The sequence below is a fragment of the Cryptotermes secundus genome, unplaced genomic scaffold (assembly GCF_002891405.2).
Source record: "Cryptotermes secundus unplaced genomic scaffold, Csec_1.0 scaffold1412, whole genome shotgun sequence".
In the NCBI taxonomy this organism is placed as follows: Eukaryota; Metazoa; Arthropoda; class Insecta; order Blattodea; family Kalotermitidae; genus Cryptotermes; species Cryptotermes secundus.
In genome coordinates, this window is record NW_019737102.1 from 193,598 (window position 1) to 218,818 (window position 25,221).

Sequence of the window (25,221 nt, forward strand, 5' to 3'; positions counted from 1 at the left end):
ATTCTCTTTTCGAAAAACATTTTACAATAATACAAATATACGGTCACTCGTCTTGCCAAGAAAAATACGTTTAATATATAGTACTAATCTATAATTTGAAAATTAAAATATAATAATTATATGTAATGAAGAAAAGAACCAATTATTTTCCTTGGCACTACAGCCCCAGTGGACCTCTGGGCCTACCTCCATGAACTTCTCCGTTCACTTCGGTTTTCCTAGATATTACACATTCGGTAGGACTCCTTGGGCGGGTGATCAGCTCGTGGCGAGGCCTCTACCTGTACACAAAGACAGGAAAACGCGCGCACACAAACTAAACATCCATGCCCTGAGTGGGATTCGAACCCACGATCCCGGTTTCCAAGCGAGCGAAGACAGTGCATGCCTTAGACCGCTCGGCTACCGTGACCGGCGAAAAGAACCTCTACCCTGACCTAATTTCTTACTCATTATATACGTTTTAATGCTCAAGGAAACTGACGTTTTTAAACAGATGATAGAAAAACCGTAAGTATAACCTGCTTCGAGGGTGCCCTACAAACAACTGGCCGCCTGTCACTTCTCACACCCTCGAACCCACCCCCTTGTCTGAAATTTTTCTTCTGCTCATTCAAGGTTACTCTTGGCCTAGTTCGAAGTTACGTACACCTGATGGAGATGAGTGGTTATATTGAGACCTCGGCGGCTTTAGCCACTCTGTTCACTGTGGATTCCCGAGGGCTGCTGAGCACTGTTGAGAAAGTAAAAATTCATACACCGGGAATCGAACCCTGATTCCTCAGTTTCCTGTTTTGTATCATGGCCTGTATAGTGGTTGAGCTACCTCGGTTCCATAAAGTGTTATAATTTCCTCACGACCTCAAATCAGGCCAAGACCACTTCCTTCCACATCTTTTTCGATTCATTATTTATTAATCACCCCATCATTCTGCGCTGCATCGACCAAGTTTGCTCTAGCCATAACGTGTCTGAGTTACATTCGGATCTTGTGTGATTCAAATCTCGTCTGGGAACACTGAAGATTATTACTGAAGTTGTTTTAGAGTTACCCAGCCCCTTTAGGAAATGCCGGGTTAGTGGCTTAAATTAGGCAACGATTTTTTCTTCCCTGTCCTCTTCAATTCTTTTTTCAGTGATCATGCCATTATACCCTACATCATCTGAGCTAATCACAAAGTCATTAAGTGAATCACAAAGAAATGGATAAATAAGATGTGAGGTTTTCACGGTGGTGACTATGAAGGATGGCGTCTTCTGGGATGTGGCGCCGTGTAGATATTGTGTAAACCGACGTTTCGGAGGAAAGTATCCCCTCCATATTCAGGATATAAAAAATCCTCGAGGAACGAGTGTGAGTAGGTCTGCAGTCTGCAGCCACCTGCTCACGCTGGTTCATCGCTCGCGAATTTTTATACCGTGAAGATGGAGGCAATTCGTTCCTCCGAAACGTCGGTTTACACAATTTCTGCACGGCGCCACATCCCAGAGACGGCATCCTTTAAACGGATAAATAAATCGCTTATATAAGACCTGAGCCATTGAGAGTAATCGCTAAGTAACTAAAGCAGGACATTAAATTCTGTACGTACTCACCTAAAGATGAACGTCTCGTTGAACACAGGGTTGAGGTTCTTGCGATGCACCTTCGTTTGGAACTTCTTCTTCCTGTCTGGCAAGAGATACACTTTGACATAAGGATCGCTACTGCCGCTGACATCCTTAACCGGAAGGTCCTGTGCTTGCAGCACCTGTAGGGTCAGAAGTTGTAGGTCAATTTGTTTATGATCTTAACAAACACTAGGCCTAATTATGCGAAATTCAGGCTGTGCCCTTAAATGAAGAGTGTTGTCTTCTGAAATACAGTTCCATGTAGTCCGTTGAAAGTCAACCGACATTTCGGATAATTATTATTTTTTATTTATTCTTACTGGGATGAGACACTCCACTTGGTACTGCGGCCACTTCTGGCCTATTTTACCAGTCCAAGATGATGGATGAGGGTGATTGTGGAGCAATTGGTGGAATGAATATTGGCAGGGGGAACCGAAATACTCGGAGAAAACCTGTCCCAGCGCCACTTTGTCCACCACAAATCCCACACAACCAGACCCGGGCTTGAACCCGGGTCGCCACGGTGGGAAGCCAGCGACTAACCGCCTGAGCTATGGAGCGGCCTGGCGTTTCGGCGAAAAATATTATCTTTTTCAGTCACCGCTTTTAAAGCATCAAATTCTGCATATGCCTAATTTGTCTTTTATATAGTACAGTTATTGATAAATTCTGAAATATTTAATAAATTAACATGAATGTTTTTCAAGAACTGTAATTAAGAGACATGTTTTGAACTAATTAGTTCTGTATATTGTAACAAATTCTGGGAAGAATGCATGACACCTACCTTCAAATTCTTCAGCTCATGAACTTTCATGAGACAATGAAGAATTATGAATAAATAATTATAAATCAACTATCCAGTATGTGAAAAATTCCACTGTAGAAATTCAACTTATCTTAAATTTGATAAATAGAATGAAATTTTTTCCAACCATTGTGGCAAACAGTAATATTTATATTTATTATCGTGTAAAATCTCTGTTTTACCCAAAATATGAATGTATGTTTATGATCTGTATTCACACATGTTCCCAAGGCTCATTAGTTACTAGTCACAAAGACAGTAAAGCATAACATTAAGTTTAATTTTCCACGAAGATTTTACATATTTAAACCGATGTTCAGTCCATTTTCCTTTTCATTTTCTGTAAGAAAATCATGTATGAGCTTCGTGCTACTAAAGGCCATGTACTGATATGGTGCTTGTGTGAATCACTGATGTTAGAGACAATCGCGAAATAGAGCTGGATTTATATCTTTCATTGTGATAAATATTGGAAAAATATTATAACCTCTTTAGCAAACTCATGTATAAAAATATAGAGCAATGGATGTACCCTTAGAAATCTGTGTTAATTATAGAAGAGTTTATAGCAGGAGTTCATTGTATTTTAAGACATGGTGTTACAGTAACAATTTATTATCTACCTTGGGCCTCACGATTTTAATTGTTGATATTTTATTAAGGCTATATGAGTGTTGTAGTTACGTCAAATAATGTGAAAAATCTTCACATATTTCTTGACAATTTCTCAAATTTATTTGTAAATATTAGTTTAAACTAAATAATTTAGTTGTAGAATTCTACATTTTATAGAGTGATAACGTATTTGCAAAATATTACATGGAACGCTCGAATATATTTTCAGGCTGTGGTTTAAGAACGTGCAATTTGCAGAAAACCAGACATTCTACAGCTCCTCCTGATAGGCCTGTTTAAGTGATGAACTCTTTCGGCTGTATTCAGATATCCAATTTTTTCTCTCATTTGTGTAAGTTACCAGTTCTTGGTTACCTTGACAACAAGTCCTTCGATTTCCGAGTCGTAGCGGAGCGCGAAATGCAGCTTTCCACAATATTCCATCTCCCCAGTGCCAGAACTATCAGAACTCGTCTGCCTGGCCAGCATCTCCTTCTTGTAGAGCTCCGGCTGTAACAGACCCAAGTGTCAGTTTCATGACCACTCCTGCGCCTGTCAGGACCGATATGCGCATTATTTTCTGGTTATCGTCACGCATTTATTTAGCTATAACTAGTAACGCATACCAGCCGATCACAGTGGCCGTGAGGTCTAAGGCATGGAATGGCTTCGTCCTGTCGGACACTGGAATCGTAGGTTCGAATCCCACTCAAGGCATGGATGTCTGTGTTTATTCTGTGATCTGTGTCAGGTACCGACCTTGCTATGTGCTGATCCCCCGTCCAAGGGGTCCTACTGACCGTCTTGGATTAAGAAACTGAAGTAAAACAAAGCGTTTCACGAATGCTCTATGTTCCAAGTGGGAGCAACAGGAATAGAAGAAGAAGAAGAAACGTGTATTGCCGGCACGGGATTACTAAGTTTTGGGATTTGTCCATCGTCCGGTGTTCTAAAAGAACACAGTGTTTTTAAAAGTTTATCTGTTTCCATTCTCAGTGGACTGGGGGGAGACACCTACTATGCTGGTTCCCTTAGAAAGAGCTAAACTCAGTCACTGGACGACCTGTATCAGTATAACTAAAGTCATTTATGCACGTAAGATCAGTACTTTTCAACGGCACAAGTTATTGAGGCACTATTCTACAAGTAGGAAGATCGCTGGTTCAATTCCCGATGAGGTCACTTGATTTTTCAATTGACCTAATCCTTCCAGGCCCACTATGGCCCTAGGATCGACCCAGCCTCTAACAGAAATGAGTAGCAAGAATCTTTATGGGAGTAAAGGGCGGCCGACGTGTAAGGCTCACAAATTCACCGCCATTTGTGAGCCGATTGTCTAGAGAAATTATGGGATCCTCGACGTCTCACAAACCTATGGGCCTTCACGGCCTGTTACAGTCATAGTTTAACTTTTTTTTTCCTTTTATACTATGATTTAGGGCCAGTTTGCCGTGCGACTCTTATAGTTTTCATACTGGCATGTTTTCTTTTTTAGACTACTTTCCTTATTTTGAAAGAAAATAAAACATATTGTTCTCTGTCTGTCTGTCTCTCTGTATGTACACCCCTAAATTTGCTAGGTAACGGCTGAATGAGCGAGTCGCCACCGCAACGAATACACATAAAACAGTAGAAGAACTCTTAAACGCAGTGTCTTCTATGCAGTCCGTGTTGTATCAATCAGTATAGAGTGAAAGGAGAGTAGGCGATTTTTTTTTCTGTGTGTATGAATCAGGAAATTGAAATCATAGAAACACAAACGTAAACTTTTGAAATAAAGGAACAGGACACACAGGGTCTAATGTTAGGGTTCGCGTATTTAAGCCGGACTGCTGGCTAGAAGTCAGTTTGTATCCGGAAGGTCCTGAGACCGGCCAGCTCGACCAAGGTTTTCCGTGGTTTTCCTCGGTACTAGAGCAAATGCTGAGTTGGTACCCAAATTCCACGTTGCGCTGAATGCCTCACATGCAGCCCTCCCATTGTCAACATCAAAATTTCACCTTAATATAGCCCTCCCAACGTTATCAAAAAATTAAAAAGAAATCCGATCATATGCTCTATCTTTACCAGACGGACAAGCGGGCACTGCCTGGGAACCTTAAAAATCGGAGATATAGTTTCTTCCCCCCCCCCTAATGTAGTGTCACTCACTACCACCCGCACTTCTTCTCTTCTCTCTCTCTCTCAAAAGTAAGCGATTGGTTGTTTCATGCTACCAAGTTGGTACACCAGTCCGGCAAACAAACATCTCATCTTCAACCGGCGATGCTTGTCACATTGCAAAGAGAACCACAATTGGAAGCGTAAGATGAATGCAAGATAAGAATATCCCGGTAATGATTTGGGGGTGGAAGAGACTTCAGTAACTTCGTTCTCGGAGCCTTTGTGGCGTATGTCACTTTCGCTCTTTGTGCAGGTTGAATTTCGCCTTGTTTTGTTGCCTTCCTCACGTGTTGATGTTCCTTCCTTTTGCTATGAGAATCAAGCGTGCAATTTCTGTTGAAGAGGAAATAGAGTGTCTGGTCCTCATGAACTGTGTGGGATTTGCTTATGGCGCAACGGCAATCCTTGGAACTGAGAGCAAATTAACGCCTGTCAAACAGAACGTAGACTTAATGCAGCACAGTTATGTCGGAGAAGTTGCCTGAACAGCCAGTACTCTGTTCGCTGACATGTACTGGACCAATTCCAAAGCTCGGCACGCAAGAAATATAGGCTGACAGAGGAAAGTGTAATCATCAGATTGAGTCGTCAACTTTGTATGCATCATTTGTACCATATTTAGAAAATGAATACATGATGATGAGGTTGTAGTGTATGTTCTTCTCCACCTCTCATTTCAGAAAATATTTGATGCATTTCAATAAATATTGTTATTCAGAGGGATACAATGCATTGTGGCATAGTTGTTTCATGCAAGGATGGTTGAGCCAAGAAACAACCAAGAAACACCCACGCGACAATGGAACAAGTGTATTATGCAACCCGGCAACGGCTCGGTAAACATATTTCCGCGTAGGCAAGGACGTCACACAACAGTGGATAGCGACCATATGACACGTTTTCTATAGGTCCGTGCGTAAGGTTTATAGAAAAAACAAAGATCGTTTGCGGGCACTCGTAAGCTTGAGGAATGAGTAATAGACAGAATTTTAGTTGAGTTCCGAGATTTCAGGGCGACTGAACAAGAAAGGACAAAAAAGGTTCATAGAGATTTGAAGTGATAGTTTCTGTGCTGAGGTTCGTTGTTAGGAGACGACTAGTGGAAACTGAGAATCCTAGTTAGTGTGTGTGTGTGTGTGTGTATCTTGAACTGTAAACTGTGTAAAACAGTGATAGCCCTGTAGTAAATGTAATTGAGAGAATTTGTAACCGAAATCCTAACAAATTCAAGCATCCGAATCAGAGTCCGTTATTTTCGTCACGCGTACCCCCTTACACGTGACAACATATTATTAGAATTTAATTTGGCTTATAATCTTCGAACTTAATGGATGTTCTCAAAACTGTTTGCTTCACAAGAGAATAAATATACCTTGAATTAAGTTGTTTTTTTAAAGTGTTCATATAACATTAAACATATCGTAACGTTATACAGTTAACATACTGATTCTGTAGCCAGATAAATGTAGGATCAGAGAAAACCCCCAAAAATCAAGGATGTCTAAATATGCTGCTGATGTGGGCTATCTCATACCTCATATGGAGCAAGGGTGGAATGGTGATTAAAAAGGGGAAAACTGAAGATGCTCCACTTCGTCCATCACGAACCTCATATGAAGTCTTGAACCCGAGACTTTACAATGAAAGGTCATTGTATAACCGCCTGGGCTTCATCACGATCCTAGATAATAGGACGAATATTTTCCGAAATACAAGAAAATGAATTTCCGACTCTTAGGAATTGAATCCGTAATGTAATTAGCTTATACGTTGTACGTTTATGTGTGTAATAAATTATCGTAAATAATAATGAAATAAAGTTTCAAAGAATGCATTCGGCATGCACAGTCCCTTACTTGATGTATTTATCGGAGCCGACATGTCACTATGAGGAATATATCATGGAATAGGCTCAAAGATATTTTGAAGTTATTGTATCCACTTCGACTCAAAGCGAATGCCGAAGCAGACGCCCAGAACGACGGTGATGTATGTAATGAAGACAATTATGTCGACGTTATGGCTAAGGGAACGCGCCGGTAATATCAGCAGACTAGGAAACCACTAGAAGAAATTTAATTTGAAATTACAATTCGTTGTATCCACGCGACTTACGTAACGCTCGCAGGAAATTCGTTTGTGTGTACTGAACATATAGGGTATGGCGTGTGTGTATCGGGATAGCGAAATACGTGAACAAGAGAAGCGTGAAGTTCTCAGAACTGGGTTAAGTGTTCTTTATTGCTGACTTATCAATGATTGTCTTCGCTAAGTACAACACAGTGAGATGGAGTGGAGCAATCAAGGGAATTAGTTTTCCCCTCCGTCTGTCTATTTGTTTTTTATTGTTACAAAACTCCAGAGTTTAAGAACATCTAGTGTATATCGACGAGCAGTGATCTTTGTTTGGAACCTACTGTAACGAAGTACAGTCCACGTGATCACCCTCACGTAACAGAAACTTCTGATCTGTACTCATCCAGTTGTGTCGAATTCATACTTCAGATCTGATTGTCAAGGATTAAACGACAAATTTCATATTGTATCAATAGAACATAGGGGCACGCGGTAGCGTAGTTGGTTGAGGCACTATACTGCAGGCCGGAAGGTCGCGGATTCAAGTCCGGATGAGGTGGATTTTTTCAATTGATCTAATCCCTCCAGTCGCACTATGGCCCTGGGGTCGACTCAGACTCTAACAAAAACGAGTATCAGGAATATTCTTCGTGGCAAAGGGCGACCGGCGCGTAAGGCTGACAACTCTACCTCCATATTTGAGCCGATTGTCTAGATAATGTGGGGCCCTCAACCTCTCACAACCCTATGGGCCTTCATGGCCTGTTACAGGTATAAATTTACCTTTTTACCTTTACCTATCAATAGAACATAAACATTGACATTTTAGTCGTAACTTTTAAATTCAGTAAATTATTGTGTTAGTCTACAGCCATTTATCTCCACAAAGCTGAATCCGTATTGAGAAACCAATAATTTTTCCGCCGCTTAAAAATGAACAGAATGTTATGGAACCCGAAGGTAAATCACCGTGTTCATGAAAGAATCTCCCTCGTCCCTACCCTAAGTCAGATGAAGGCCGCGCCATAGCTTAAGCGGTTAATCGCCGGCTTCCCACCGCGGCGGCCCGGGTTCGATCCCGGGTCTGGTCAAGTGAGATTTGTGGTGAACAAAGTGGCGCTGGATTAGGTTTTCTTCGAGTACTTCGTTTCCCTTGCCAATCTTCATTCCACCAATTGCTCCACAATCACCCTCACCCATCATCTTGGGCTGGTACAATAGGTCAGAAGTGGCAGCAGTACAAGGAACTTAATCCCACCCCACTAGCAATAAAAAATAGTTAAAATATTCTAATGTCATTGCACTTTCGTCGTTCACGTCAAAGTACGAGTACATTCCCTCGAGAACATCACTTCATATCTTCACTTGCTGCAACTTCTTGCGGCGTCCCGTGTTTTTTTGTGTTGTTTTGTTTAGGCCTATGTATATCGGCGTGGTGTTGTTATCGTTGTTGTTTATATGTGCTCCATTTGTATGTGTGTGCCCACGCAGTTGCTCTACTCGAGTGTATGCCACTTTATTGTTAAAATTATAAATAAAATGACACACTCGGCTCAACAACATCACAATCGTAATGCGCATTTGTCGCCTGGATATCAGGGTTTACTTTGCCCAGCTACAACACTTCTTGGGAAACTGGGTTTAATGTTAGGAATCAGCACAGCCGACTTAGTACTGGGTGTATTCAGAAGTATATGGACGGCCTCTGCGGTCTAGTAGTCAGAGTTCCTGGCTACAGGTCCAGAGGTCTGGGTTCGATCCCCGGAGCTACCAGATTTTCTGAGAAGTCTGGAACGGGGTTCACTCAGCCTCGTGAGGATAACTGAGGAGCTATTTCAAGGAAATAGCGGCTCCGGTCTAGAAAACTTAAATTAACTGCCGTGGGGATTCGTTGCACTGACCACGCGACACTATCTATCCGCTAAAGTTGGCACTAATTTCGCCGACAAGCGGCGGTCGCTCGGTTGGTATAGTTCGTTTGCGGACTCAAGCCACGTAGTTTAGTATATGGAAGTATATGGCAATGTTTAGTTGTTACTCAGGATTTCCTTTTTCCCTCTCTGTTACGTTTGATTGAACGTAATCGTTCAGGACAGGATTATGGTATTTTTAGACCGGGGTCTTGGGACCAGCGAGAGGGAGGAGGGGGGTGGAAGTCTACTGAAGCGCGTCTTCCTTATTTTCTACACCGCTGAGCATCGTTGTAACGTCGTCCTTCAAACGGTATGTGATGTCTACACCCATTAATTAAGCTACTGTATTTCACGAGTTCAATTATACGCCGTGTCGCAAAATTGTCAAAGCGTGACGTTCAGTATAAAATAGAGTGTACAGTGAAACTTGCCTAAGCCTAGATCTAGAACAAACAAAAACCCAGGTTTTATATGAAGAATGTCATTTACCCTGTCAATGTAGAATAAAAGCTACTCTGAGTTAATTACTTCCAGAAAACTAAAGGCACTTAACGAGGAAAGGAAGAAGGGAATTTATTTCACGGGAAAGCGTCTGCTTTAGTCTTTACTCGTTACTCATATGCTCCCGTTTTGCTTCCCGATAATTCCTATTGTGAATGGGAATTAATGAAGCCGGACCGCTGGCAAAGATGTGTAGGATATTCATATGGTTACTGGGAAAAGAAGAAAATATATTGTTATGTCATTTAGTGACAATAGACGGGATAATTGGATTTGTCGAACTCCTACAGAACGAAGCTACAAGTAACTGTACTGCTATTGCTAATTCACACACTTTACAATTCACTACTGCAAGCGCTAAAGCTTTTCGTTCTGCTGTGTCTTCTCCAGTCGTTGCCTTCTAACGGCTTCAACGTCGTCAGCTTCCGTGTTAACGCCCTTACTGCCCGACTACTGTCTCCCAACCAACTAAACTCCTGTTTGTAACACCTCTGCACGGACCGTATAGAAAACACCTCTTCCAACATTTCTTCTATTATTGCGTCACCCAGCTGTCGCACGGACCTCGTAGAGAACACTTCTTCCCAGTTAGTCCATTGGTATGTGCTAGGAATATGTTGCCTGGCAACGGTCCTTATTTACATAGCCATTACTTATCTATATATCTATCTGTTTATGGTTCTACAGCCCTTTGTCGAGCCTTGGCTGCTTTTTCAGTTTCTTGATCTCTTTACACAGTCGGTAGGACTGCTTGGACGGGGGAGCAGCCCGTCGTAAGGCCACTACCTACACACAGGTCACAATAAACGCACGCAGACATCCATGCGTAAGTGGGATTCGAACCCACGAACACAGTGTCCGAGTGAGAGAGGACAGTTCATGCCTTAGACCGGGCGGCCACTATGATCGGCAGAGGAATTACTTTCTTTTTTCCTTGGCACTACAGCCGCAGTGGGCCTAGGCCTACCTCCATAAACTTCTCCGTTCATTTTGGTTTTTCTAGATCTTACACATTCGGTAGGACTCCTTGGGCGGGTGATCAGCTCGTCGCAAACACAGAAAAACGCACACACACAAACTAAACATCCATGCCCTGAGTGGAATTCGAACCCACGATCCAGGTTTCCAAGCGAGCGAAGACAGTACGTGCCTTAGACCGCTCGGCTACCGTGACCGGCAGAGGAATTACTTAGCAACCGAAAATTTGTTCCTGCCCTGAATTAAGCAGGTCGTTATGAAGCCTTGTGGAGGGGTAGCTTTACTCATTTTTAGCCTCGGTACTACCTGTAGATGGAAATGACCGCTCTTCTTCGCGCCTCGGCGAATTTAGCGCTGGGGAATTGGTCCCGGTACCCACTGGATAAAACTGTTTGAGCCCCTGAGCCTTCCTAAACGCCGTGAAGAGAGAGAAATCTCTTGATCTCTCTTGAAATTGAACTCGGATTCCTCGGTTGTCCAGCCCCTACCTTAGTCGGTACACGTATTCCGAGAAATACATAAATAAACGAGCAAGGACAGAGACAGGAACATTTACACGGAAAGAAGAAATAGGAATGTGAACTTCCCAGGAACATGTAGCAAAATTTGTGGTTAGAGATTAAGGTCATAAATATACAAATACACGGGGTATGTACTCAGTATATTAAATCAGGAATTAAGTACATTGAATCCTCTGTAATTTACATCATATTCCGATCGTTGTTTATATAGAAATATAACGGAAAAAGTAAAATTGTCCCTGTGCTTAATTAATTAATTATTATATTGTAAAGCTTATTAGGAGAGTGAAGATAGTTCCAACATTGTTGACCTCGGCTCTAGATAGAGTTGAGTGGTCAGCTTCAATCCCGGACGCTTAACCACGGAGGACGTTAACCCCCGGTACCCATTGAATAGAGACAAGCAGTGGCATTGTTGGTTGAGGCGCTAGTGCTACAAGCCGGAAGGAGGCGGGTTCGATTACCGATTAGGTTATTGGATTTTTCAATTTACTTAATCCTTCCAGCCGCACTATGGCCCTGGGTTCGACTCAGCTTCTGACAGAAATGAGTACCATGAGTCTTTCTGGGGTAAAGGGCGGCCGGTGCTTAAGACTGGTAACTTCATCGCCATCTGTGATTCGACTATCTGGAAAATGTGGGAGCCTTGACGTCTCACAAGCCTATGGGCCTCCACGGCCGTTACAGGGTTAGCTTTACCGTTACATTTTACCCATCGAATACGAGGTTGGGCGAGCTCCGCAGCATATCTGGATGCTATGAAAAAAAAAGAAAAGAAAATCTTGCCCCTTCCTGGAATCGAATCCCGGATGTTCAGCCCTAGTCCGTCGCTATATCGACTGAATAAATTATGTAATTAAAACATCTAATATTTGATTTGAACTAATGCAACCTCACCGATTCGCTACTCTGAATGTACCAGTGCTTTAACTCGTTCGGATTATAGAGGTTACACTGTACCTGTTTTTTTTAATGCTAGTGGGGTGGGACTAAGTCCCTTGCGCTGCGTCGACTTCTGCCCTGAAGACTGGCAAGGGAAACCGAAGTACTCGGAGAAAACCTGCCCCAGCGCCACTTTGTCCACCACAAATCCCACTTGACCAGACCCGAGATCGAACCTGGATCGCCTCGGTGGGAAATACTTTTGTTGAATGGAAACATGCCTAAAGCAGAAGATTTTTCACGATTCTTCGAAATTCGTCAGGAAAAGGTTTTAGTGTAACAGACGCATCATAACTATAAACTGACTGCCACGTGCGATCGATCAGTTGATAACAGAACATTGATAGATGCAGCTTATAGTCAATTACCTCTAATCTCCAGAGGCACGTGTTCGAATACGTTCTGAGCCAGATGTCCCTAAAAGCGTTTACGCGTATTTCGTGAATACAGTAGCATCAGAACTTGGCCTTCGGCATGTTGTGTGTTTTTCCGCAACTCCGAATTAATTAATTTTGATTAAGTTTAGTACACGGAATCATTCTTAAGATGTAAAGTAAGTAAAAGATGAAGTTGCCCTGTGCTTAACTAATTTAGCACTACTCCCGGAAGGCGTATGTGTGAGTGGATGTATAGAACCACATTTTCTTCACCTCGGCACTAGTAGGAGGTGAATGGCCAGCTTCACGTTCCGGTCGCTTTATCCCCGCGAAAGAACTCCCGGCACCCATTGTACGGGAGGTTTGGTGAACCCCAGCGCCGGTCTGGACGATATGGAGAAGAGTATATTCTTGACCCTACCGCGATTCGAACTCAGTCCTCTCGGTAGTCTAGCCTGTAGCCAGTCGCTATACCGACTGAGCTATCCCGGCAATTATTCTTAAAATGTACCGAGGAATTAGTAGGCATATATTCCTACAGATTTAATGGCTATCTGGATCCACTTTTTTTCATATTCGCTGAATTCACTGAATAGACGAACAAACACTTCTATAATAACCTGAAAACTAGGTAAATGTTTTGTGTCACTTTTTTAAGATACCCTAGACACCAAAGTGAGTAGGAATATGGAAGAACTCCGGAGTAGGTGGAACACCTAAACTAGCTAAGTCTATGGAGCTGAGTCCTTTCTGAGAAGCTACCAGTTGCTGATATACTCACGAATTTTCCATCATGTAATGGAACGCGAGGGTTCCTCGCCGTGTTCAAGACAGCCCACCACTGGCCCCTATCCTGAACCAGACCAATGCAATCAATACCATCCTATTTTATCCGCCTGAAATCCATTTTATTATTATCCTACCACATACGCCTAGGTCTTTATAGTAGTTTCTTTCTTTCTGCATTTATCACTTGTGAGAAATGAAGAAGTGTTAATTAGAGTCAGTGAGCAGAGGAATATCCTACACGAAATAAGAAAACGGAAGGCTAATTGGATTGGTCATGTGTTACGCAGAAACTGCCTTCTAAAAGAAGTTATCGAAGGGGACGGATGGAAGTGACAAGAAGACGAGGAACAAGACGTAAGAAGATGCTGGATGACCTTGGGGACAGAAGAGGATACTGTCATTTGAAGGAGAAAGCTCTAGATCGCATTAAGTGGAGGAATTGTTTTGGAAGAGACTGTTGACCTGTCGTCTTGACAGATTACTGATGATGATGATGATCATTAAAACCTTGTTCGCATTCTACTCCTCATGCGTTCTACATGTCCTACCCATCTCATCCTCCTAGACTTGGTCGTTATGGCTTTACTTGGCGAAGAGGAAGCTTTGTCAAATAAATTGCAGTGGACCAATTCCAGCATTGAATAATTCTGTATATCTTCTGGGATATAACGCCTTGTGTTTTGAAGCCAACTGACGTTTCACATAACGCTACATGCAGAGAATGTCCTAAAATTTCTTTCGTCTAATTGTGCAGCGGCGCGTATTCCTGTCCCCTGTATTTCAGCAGGTAATGAGCCTAAGTGGTAGCCTCGTCCGTATTCCACAATTAGAGATGAGACTCGCGCATCGTGGCTTTGAACAGTCACGTTACAGCACCCAATACCAGGGCACACCTTCCCCCCGTCACCAGTACGTAATTACGTCACGACTAATGATTAATGACGGGAACAGCTTCATGTGTGGTGACAATGAGACCTGGCTTCAGCACACGGCTACAGTATTTCTTAGGTGGCAGTAATTACTTATTTGATAAGGGAATCATTGCATAGTGACTCGATAGGTTTGAAGGAACTGATCTGTTAGAGCAGAATTTGTATTTCTCATATAGTTACTGNACGGCTGACTTTCAGCGGACTACACCGAGTTTTATACCAGAAAATAGTACTCTCTTTAATAAACAAAAATCGAACTGTGGATTCTGATATATTTTAATCTTCTCTGAGCCTAGTGTCGTATTGTCTCCGAAACTTGGGTATTCACGTGGCAATATTTCTGGTATTTCCAACTTTCTTCTGCAGTATGTTTCCATGCATGTATATATATTTAACTTTTGTTATGGGGAAAAAAATCTAACACCCTTTGACAATCCGTATGACTGTAAGCTTTCGTACTACCAGTGGCTGCTATATCCCCCGCATTTCTTTAAAGTCCATGTTATTAACGCCATCTCCCACGAATTACACGTATAAATAATCGTAAATATCCTTTATATATAATATTCCATGTTTGCATCAAAATATCATCAGTACTCACAGAATATACTACAAGATACAGTGAAATAGAAACTGCTTTGTCGTTTGAAACCCATTATAACCACGTGATTGTGAGGCCATAGCTTATATAAGTTTTCTTCTCCTGTGTCAGTACTTCTTGGAACCAAGTGAGTACTATGACGCCCCCTTAAATAGGGTCTTACATTTCTTCGGAAGTGTAGGATTAATAAAGGGTTAATCAAAGGGGAAACACAATAGAGCAGTGATGGTTGTGGTGCAGAGCCAATTACTATGGCCCACCCTTACCCATACATACACATACATACATACCAAGAATTGTACTCATGTGTCACCTTCCCCAGCCTCCTTAATTCATCGCCTTAACATTTCCCTTAATTGGAATCGTCCCTTTCTGAATCATTGTCAGGGCACAGCGAATATTCCAGATCTGAAGTAGAACTGCTTGCATGGAGAATCGATTCATAACAAGGGCTTACAAATTATACACCACACAGTAACACCAGAATCTAACACAAACATGCGATCTCGGCTTCTGAGTGTGTTTACAGCCTTGAGCCTGAAATCTCGCTACAACTGGGGCTGGCAGCTGTTTCTTTGGAACAACTTATTGCCTGAGTGGTTATACACAGACCATAGCAACACTTGTGCAAGCGGACAAATAGAAGTAAGGTTCATATTGCAAAAGATTCCTTTGACGAATATTTTCAAGCGTATAACGAAAACCATACATTTTGATAAAAGTAACATAAATTCGAGTTGAACTTACATAAGTTGTGTGAAATATACATAACTATATGTGCCGGTCACGGTAGCCAAGCGGTCTAAGGCATGTACTGTCTTCGCTCGCTTGGAAACCGGGATCGTGGGTTCGAATCCCACTCAGGGCATGGATGTTTGGTTTGCGCGTGTGCGTTTCTCTGTGTTTGTGTACAGGTAGAGACCTTGCGACGAGCTGATCGCCCGCCCAAGGAGTCCTACCGAACGTGTAAGATCTAGAGAAACCGAAGTGAACGGAGAAGTTCATGGAGTTAGGCCTAGACCCACTGGGGCTGTAGTGCCAAGGAAAAAAAAAATATGTGCATATAAATTAAGTTCGTTTGGTTTATTAAAAAGCAACATATTTTACCTCTTCTATGTTAAAAATAAGTATTATATTTATAATTTAATAGCTTTTATCGGAATCCGTGCTGAATATTAACCCCGTTTCCTTGGATTACGGTTTTAATCCATTTCTTTTGGTCCATGGCAGTTCGGATGTTCTCTTGCTGTACGATAGGCTATATATTTTCATTTTATTGTTATTCCTGGTACTAAAGCAGCTCACTGGTATCTTTATATACTAGCTGTTTAATTTCATTCTAAATGTGATAATCCATGGGGTTTTTATTGGACAATTTGTTGGACGTTCTGTATGCTCGAATTTCTCAGATTCAATTGTAGCTTCATTCGAAATTTTCAAAAAGCGGGCAATATGAATATTTTCACGTGTAGGGGGTGTGCATGATTTATAGGCGGGGCTTTAGGTTGGATGATTGGGTTTATTGACACTTTATACACAGTACTGGGAACTATAACAATGCAGCGCTATCGCTATCTACATATTTTACAGTTCCCCGTTGCATACACGCACTAGGGTTCTCAGTCTTCACTAGTCGTATCCTGGCAACGGATGTATCACAGTCTCACTGCCACTTCAAACCACACATGAAGTTTTCTTTGCACAGCCTAATAACTTCCTTGATATTATTTTGCAACTGCTAATTCAATTCCTCTGCGAGCTGGCCTCTAAAAAATCTACTATATTCTTTTCAAATGAACTCTTTATAACCAATTTGAATCCACCACGAAGAAAACACTACCCCTCTATTGTTTACAGCGCCGTTGTTTAGCAATGGAAGTTACTCGATTTTTGTTTGCTTATTCGTTGGCGTGGGAATGCGTTTACCGAGTCGTTTCTTAGCAATAAACATCTATTCTGAACTCACTATATAACACAATATAAAAATTACTCTTTTTTAAATTTAGGATGGATTTTTTTTTTTTTGCATAACGAATCCATGGAATTTAACAAATATTTTTACACACGGACGTCCGCTTAAGTATGGTCTTCGCAAGTTCGTAGCACTATTGTTTCTTACAATTTCTTTAAAAAGTCACTAGTGTGCTTCTGGTATGCTTGATACATAATAATTCCTTTTTAATATCATCTGTAGCGGCTACCACTGAGTCAATAAATTTTGCCAGCTGATTGGATAATTAATATAAGAGTCATTTGTTTGTACGTTCTGACGATTTTACAGCGATGAATATTCAGGTAATGTCTTGTGGACTGTCACACTGTGTAATCATATAGGTAAATACAGGCGCTTCAGACGACATTTTAGGCTCCATCTTCAGGGCCGGAGTACGTCAGACATGGAATTGTGATAACTACGAGAAAGGCGGCATAAATGAACCTGGGATGCAGTTCCTATTGACCTAGTCAGGGCCTTCGTTCCCTGTTCTCTCGAGGTTATTCATAATAACCTTCCCATACAACCACGTCACGTTTAGACAAAATCGCTTGGGCTCTGAAGACGGAGGGAGCATGTTTCTTCGAAACTTAAGAATCCACCTACATGACTGAAAAGAGTCAATGTAGAAGACCGTGATATGAACTGTATTATACGAGTATGTGTATTAAATGAACGCATAATGGGGCGGTCATAACATTTTTTTCTCGTCATCAGCAAACAAGGTTACCGCATGAAATCTGTAAGCCCTGCAAGATTACATTCGTGTTTGATAACAATAACTAATAAACCATTGTGTTAACTATGCATAATTTCGAGTGGAAGCTGATGATAAACCCACGTCGTAACTTTAAATTCTGTATGAAGTACCTTTCATGTGTTAACAACTACAAACATGTCGACGCTGCGGATCTCTGTTTTTGCAGCTGAGAAACTGAACGCATCTACGCATCGGAAAAAGGTAAATCTGTCCCTGTGCTTAACTAATTGAGCACTACACCATGAAGACGTATGGGGGAGTGGGTGTACAGATCCATATTTTCTTGACCTGGGAATTAGCTGGAGGTGAGTGTTCAGTTTCACGCCTCGGCCACTTTACCCCCGGGGAAAGAGCCCCCGGTACCCATTGTATGGGAGATTGAGTGGACCCCAGAGTCGGTCTGGACGGAATGGAGAAGAGAAAATCCTGCACCCTCCTGGGACTCCTCAGTCGCCCAGCCCGTCGCCAATCGCTATATCGACTGTGCTATCCCGGCTCACCATCTACGCATGTATACAAGAGAAAAGTACAAGTATGTGTAGAAATGTTTGTCTATGCTTTAATTTAAGACGCTGCCAATATCTCAGAGCGTATGATGACGAATTGCAAAATGGGGGGTGAAAAATGAACAAAACGGTATTTTTAAATAGGCGATCATTACCTAATTATGTCATTATCTCTTAATTTGCCTGAAGGGAGCGAGGAAAACCATTAAATCCTCAGTAAGTAGAGTCGATGTCTTGTCCGAGAATCGAACCAGGCATTCCCCGATTATAGATCAGAAACAAACCCCATTTGTTCCAGCCCGATGCGCAGATTTTGGACAATAGATCGTTTATATTTATATTTCTCGCTAACTCCACAACCAAGATTGACGAATTTGAGGAAAGCAGGCATTCTGAATTCTTTCTTTGTTTCCTTCTAGACTTTCAGGTTATTATTAGCTTTATTTCCACAGCTGAAGGCACGTGCTCTTGAATTGCTCTTTGAGGCATGCTGTGAGCGCGGATATATATAACAGTAGAGCAATTATATGCTGCTGCCTTTGTGGTTCACCGTACAGTGATGAAATTTTACCAATATTTATCGCTGTTTAAAATATAAACTTTACAATAAAAATGTACTGAATTTTCTTTTACAGTAATTTGGCGTACTGTATAAAGTTGAAATTAAGAATGGGAGCATTTGTTACCCTGGAGATGGACGGAGCAGTTTCGTTTTAAACGTTTTTATCTGTCTAAAAACATCAAAACTTCTGTTATGTTATAATACTCTTTGTGAGCACGAGATTCATTATTCTCAATACGAAGTTTATGGTTACCATAGCAACGGATTATGGTGCGTTGACACATTACACGAACGTAAGTTATATAGAATGTCGCGAACGAATGAGCAGTCTTTTGTTTCAATGTATCGTGTCTATTTTGTGAGTGCTGTTAATGCATTGATGTGAATATCTGAAATATAATATACATATTATACAAAAGAGACAGTTTATCATTGATTGCTTGTACATGTTTATCTTTGGAAATGGCGTTAAACACTGGTCTTGGTGTATCATTCGATAACATATGGGACTGAAGAGGGATACCAGAGGAAATAGTGGAAATTAACAATATGAAATTTTGTATAAATATGACGAGACTTCCCTGTGAATCCTCATGGACAGTATACTAATACTCCCATAACATTTTTTATACTTACAGTGATTCAAATAAAGGAAGCCATTATGCCAGAAGGCGATATTTAACGACAAGAAATTTCTTCTGGAGTCAGGATTATTTGTTTATTGCAATTACAGCATTATAATCGAGCAATTCTGATTACCCATAGAAGTTTTCATATGACGTTATACACCCTTGTGTCCACACAGTGGCATGAGGACGTCTGAGGCATAGGGTGGCAAGCCTGTTGGCCATAAACTACCCTTCACAAAATGGTACAGAATCTCGTTTACATACAAATCAGCCCTCGTAATTGCACACAGCAGGGGTCCATTAGTCTGCCAGAATCACCCTTAAATGTGGAAAAAGACGCTGTAGGAAATTGCATGCTCCTTTATAATATAAGGGCGCAATGGGGCAAGCCAGCATATATGAACAAATGCGTTCTTTGTTATTTTTAATACTATTTCATTGACCTTAATGCTCTTGTCTAGCATATATAAATCTGTTCTTTAGTCAGTCACACTACAGATATCACACTGCACAAGATTATAAAATACTGTGATATGGCGGCTGAAAGCCGGTATAGTTTAATAAGAAACACCGTCAATTGCTAGGCAACAGTCGGTAAATAATTGTCGACGATAACCGATAAGCAAGCAACAACAGAAGAATTGCTAGGAGCGATGTTTTCTGTGCTGTCCGTACCGAGGTTACATAACGAAAACTTACGGTTTAGTTAGTCAGGATACCGTGTGGAGGGGGGGGGGTCGAATACGGCCACCGTGACTCTGCGAGTCGTAGGAGGCGACGAAAAAGGAAGTCTCAAATCTGAGACAGTAAAATATGGTCGCGGTTCCCAAGGGACTCGGACCTGAGAAAAACTGCGCTGGCAAGGGCCAGCAGAATGTACAAAAGACATAACCGCCCTCTCGTAACTATCAAACATTAACAAATATCTGGTCATGAGCCCCAGGAGGGGGCTTTACACCAAGACTGACTGACTGGCCATCAGTCGCAATGTGACTTTGACTTTGAGTTAGTCAGGAATTTGTCTGAAGGCTTCCAGAACAATCAGACAATAAAATTCCGTGAGACTCGGAGCCAACAATGACTGTGCTGACGAGGACACATGTTAGTACAAAGTGCGTAATGACTGTGATGGAGAGAAAGTAGAGAAAAAAAAAACATATCGAACCATCCCCGAAGGTTGCGGGTTAGTAAGAGTGACGTCATGTTCCGTACTCCTTGTGCACTAAATGCGCCTTATGTTGGAGGAGAGTTAATACCACTTAAATATATGAAGAGAAGAATCTTGTGGGTTGTAATGCCGCGTAGTTCGTTAGAAGTTTACCGATGCTTCAGAGGACGTGTGGGTCGATGAGTAAGCGAAGCGGAGCACTAATTGCCGTCTGATTCTTTCTTCTTCCTTGCTTGGTCTACTGTCGACCCTCAAGATGGAGTCGATACGTTCCTGCGAGATGTCAGCTAACTTCCTCTTATTAACTCAGAAGATCTTCTTCATAATCACCGTTGTTGAGAACCTCAGCCCCAGATATTTAAAGTTGCTTATGCTTTTGGAGATTTAAGACTTAGGTTCATATTACAGTACAGCACGCTGTAGCATATTTGGTTGAGGCATTATGCTACAAGCCTGAAGTTCAGGGATTCGATTCCCGTTGATATCACTACACTTTTCAATTTACCTAATACTTCCAGTTACAATATGGCCCTAGGGTCGACTCGGTCCCTAACAGAATTGAGTACCAGGAATATTCCTTGGAGTAAAGGACGGCCGGATCGTAAGGCTAACAAATTTACCCCCACCTGTTAGCTGATAATCTAGAGAATATGCGGGGACCTCGACATCTCAGAACCTTGTGAGCCTCCAAGGCCTGTTACAAGGATAGATTGCCCTTACTTTTCTCTTACCCTTTAGTCATATTACAGTAATGTTGAAAGTCGAGAAATGTTAAATTTATAATAATGTCGGCCTGTAGTTTGGGTTCTGTGCATGTGTCACCAACTGGGCGCATTCTGGAAAAGAATTAGATGTTCTGCATATCATCTACACGTAAATGTGTTTTATTAAAGCAACTTGCGCTTGAATGGCGACATTTTATATTGATATCAATATATGAAACCTTTTGCGAAACATTAACTAAGTAATACAGTGGAGTGTTGTCATTCTTGGAAAGCTGGCAGCCCCTCTATTAGTCAGGAAATCCTTCCCCCTTTCTGTCGTACATGAAGGTTCGTTTCCGTGTTCAGGACCTGCCACAGGTACCTGTTCAGATCCAGTTTAATCTTGTGCGCAGTTTCCCATCTTTGTTTTTGAAGATGTTCCACCTCCTATGTAAGCCTATGTCTACAAACTATGTAAATAAGAAATCTGTCAAAATGTTATTTTTGCAACATGTTTCGGTCATTTACATTATCATCATCAGTCGTTTATAAAGAAGAAAATTATTCATTATTAATTCATTACTAGACTGCGTGACGTAGTCGATCCATTTCTAAATACTCGTGTCATGTAAAAGGTTTCACATAGAATTACAATGTTTAAATACATTGAAATACTCGATTAAAGTCAGTAAAATTTATTGAACATTATTGTTATTTTTCTAAAACTATCCTATTAAGGTATATTATATGTGGAATTTTTAGAGTGGAATGGGGGTGGACGTATTTTACTGCATATAAATGCCTGAAAATGGTTGAAAATGACCGAAATATGTAACTGAAATAAGATCTTAATAAACTATATCAGTTCGCTCTCTCACTCATGGATCTGAGCCCTTCTCGAGAAGCCGCCATTTGTGCAGGGACTAAATTAGCTATTTATTAAAAGTATAAAACTGTTGTGATCGAATGATATATGAGTGTTTACATAGTAGTGACATACACACCAGGATGCAAAACATAAGAATGACATTAGGTCTACCAAGTTGTCTCTTTCCTACAGGTTTTCCGACTTTTCGTCTTATCTATGCTTGCTACATGCATCGATCCTATCATCTGCTTGATGAAAGAAATGTAAATTTTTATATTTATATGAAAAATATTTGTAATGTTTCCATCTTCCAAAAATGTGGTATTAAGTTAAAGAAAATATATTTCTCTAACATGCATTAAATATATATAAATCTGGGTCCTGTTCTTGACTTCTTCATTAGAGACGTTGATCTATAACTTATAACATCGGAAGCGATAGAATGATCGTTGTGAATGGTTAAAAATTTAAGTAGATTATCATGATCTACTTTGGGACGATATCCCTTAATCGAGCCGTAGGAACTGAATCTAAACAGGGCTCCTCCACACTTTGATGAAACGTTGAATGACAACGGTACTGATCACATCTTACCTTGATGAGTCCTATGCTGGAATCGGCCCTGTGTTCCAAGCTGCATATGCTGAACTGGATATTGGGGAGGTCCAATCGATGCGAGAGTTGGCGTTGGAACGTCTGGTGTCGTGTCGGCACTGAAGGCAATGTCGTCTGGCGCAACACGTGCTGTGGGAGCAATACCCAGTTAAAATACATTTACTCGTATTTTCTTAGAAGCTAAATCTATTTAACAGATACGTTCCTGAGAAGGAGCAGTCGCTTAGCTGATAAATAAATTCACTCTCTTTTACGGCGCCCAAACTATATATTCACAAAAGCCCATTACAGGTCTTCAAAATATCCCTTGAATTCCTGCGTAAATTGCCGTCTGGCTTTAAGGCAAGAAGACGTTAGCTTCCAGCCCAGCCCCAAGCTGAAGGACCTTTCTTTGACGACTGTCTAGGACTGCCTATTGAATACATTTACAACTACTCTCCATATCCGCTGGCCGTCTTCTTAGGTCGTGCCGCTCTCTTGTTACGGGGAACCAACGGAAATTTGACTTGGTAAAATTCAAAGTCAGAAATTTAATGAATGCTTCAACGGACGTTTATTTTACTCTATGGGGTTAGTTGTAGGAATTAAGGTGCAATATATATTGAGTTTCGATTTCAACACCACCACCACCGTCGTCGTCGTCGTCTGCAAGGATTGAAGTTGTTAGCCTGTTCCGTCCTCAAACATGAAGCATTTTTGAGGACTTTTATTTGAGCAGGTTACCAGCCTGTTGCACGATCTCATATTTTGGAAGACCAGGATTTTTATTCAGTTTCCTTCCCTTAGACAGGTTACCTACCGTGGCTAACGAGTCCTCTTTGCCTTGGGAAGGGGCTCTTATCAGGTGCTACTCACCGGGTCAGTGGGACCTGGAGTTCGCATAAGGCAGGGTCGCCACTTCCTCTAGTTGGACTGGCTCTCTTGAGAGTTCCAAACTAGTGTCTCTTGAATTTCAGTTTAAATCATAAAATAATAATAATAATAATTTGGGAGATTTACCTTCTTTCCATCTTTTGGGTCCTGTACGTATTCCTGTCGGATAGGTTCGGTCTTCAGGTCGGGTAATGAATGGCTGATTCTTATGGCGGCCTGTTTGGCCAAGGCATCCTCCGTATTTCCGTCTGTGTATCGGCTTAGACCCCGAAGCCAGCGCCACGTCGCGGCACAGTGGTAGCTGACTGTCGCGAACAGAACTAGCGCCATTACAGTAACCAGGACCCCGCCGACCACCAGGAATCCGAAACTGCCCGAGAGTTGGTCTGCAATGATGCAAACACAGTGGAGCGTAAGAAAACAAGATGTGACATTGGGAACATGTGGAAGCCCAAATGACGTAACACTTTGATGCCAAAATTTCATTTAAACAATATCTAAACATTTTTACCTCCGAGAAAACACTATTTCCATTACAAAGACAAAGCAGTTAATATTGTACATCCTTATATAACAAAGTACACAAATACTCATATATTCCGTGAGTAGGATAAACGATACTGTAATATTTTAGCAGATAAGGGGAATGAAAATTACGAATTAGGTACAGGTTTTTTCGTACATAAGAAAATCATATCAGCAGTTAAGAGGGTAGAATTCGTTAGTGATAGGATATCACTGGTCGCTGGTGTGATATCATTATTATGAATGTTCACGCCCCAACAGAAGATAAAAATTGATGACATAAAGGATAGATTCTATGAAGAACTAGAACACGTATTTGATAAATTCCTGAACTGCCCTATGAAAATTTTGTTAGGAGATTTCAATTCCAAAGAGGGAGGGAAGACATTTTCAAACCAACAATTGGGAATGAGAGTTTGCATGAAATTAGTAATGACAATGGAGTTAGAGTAGTAAACTTTGCCACATCAAAAAATCTTACCGTCAAAAGTACAATGTTCCCACATCGTAACATCCATAAATTTACTTGGACATCTCCTGATGGGAAGATACACAATCAAATAGACCATATTTTGATAGATAGGAGACGGCACTCAAGTATACTTGATGTCCGATCATTCAGGGCAGCAGATTGTGATACTGACCACTACCTGGTGGTGGCAAATGTTAGGGAAAACTGGCAGTGAGTGACCAAATAAAAATACACAGAGTTCATATGGAGAGGTTCAATCTCAAGAAATTGAATGAGGTAGAAGGTAAAGAGTAGTATCGTGTTGAAATCTCAAATAGGTTTGCGGCTTTGGAAAACTTGGACACTGAGGTGGATGTTAATAAAACTTGGGCAACTATCAGAGAGAATATAAAAATGTCTGCCAAAGAGAGTCTAGGTTATTATGAACCGAAGAAGCATAAGCCATGGTTCGATGAAGGATGCTCAAAATTATTAGATCAAAGAAAGCAGGCCAAATTGCAATGGTTACAGGATCCAAGCGAGTTAAATGGGGATAATCTGAACAATATAAGGCGTGAAACCAGCAGGCATTTCAGGAACAAAAAGAGGGAATATCTGAAAGACACAATTGATGATCTTGCAATGAACAGTAAGAACAAGAATATTAGAGACCTGTATAGAGGAATAAATGACTTTAAGAGGGGTTACCAACCTAGCAGTAACTTAGTGAAGGATGA

General features: G+C 41.3%; 1 protein-coding gene and 1 long non-coding RNA gene across 2 annotated transcripts in view; one reads left to right on the forward strand and one right to left on the reverse strand.

Annotated features, from left to right (window-relative positions):
• The window catches only part of LOC117282768, a 126,393-nt gene that overhangs the window by 60,991 nt on the left and 40,181 nt on the right, over positions 1 to 25,221 (forward strand). The window lies entirely within an intron of this gene.
• Positions 1 to 25,221, reverse strand: part of LOC111870223 (synaptotagmin-10) — a 123,652-nt gene that overhangs the window by 54,064 nt on the left and 44,367 nt on the right. The window contains exons 2-5 of the mRNA XM_023862330.2: positions 23,635 to 23,894; positions 22,615 to 22,764; positions 3,413 to 3,547; positions 1,597 to 1,751 (exon numbers count right to left, since the gene is read on the reverse strand). Coding sequence (XP_023718098.1) covers positions 1,597 to 1,751; positions 3,413 to 3,547; positions 22,615 to 22,764; positions 23,635 to 23,894 — 700 coding nt within the window. The remainder of the gene's footprint in view (positions 1 to 1,596; positions 1,752 to 3,412; positions 3,548 to 22,614; positions 22,765 to 23,634; positions 23,895 to 25,221) is intronic.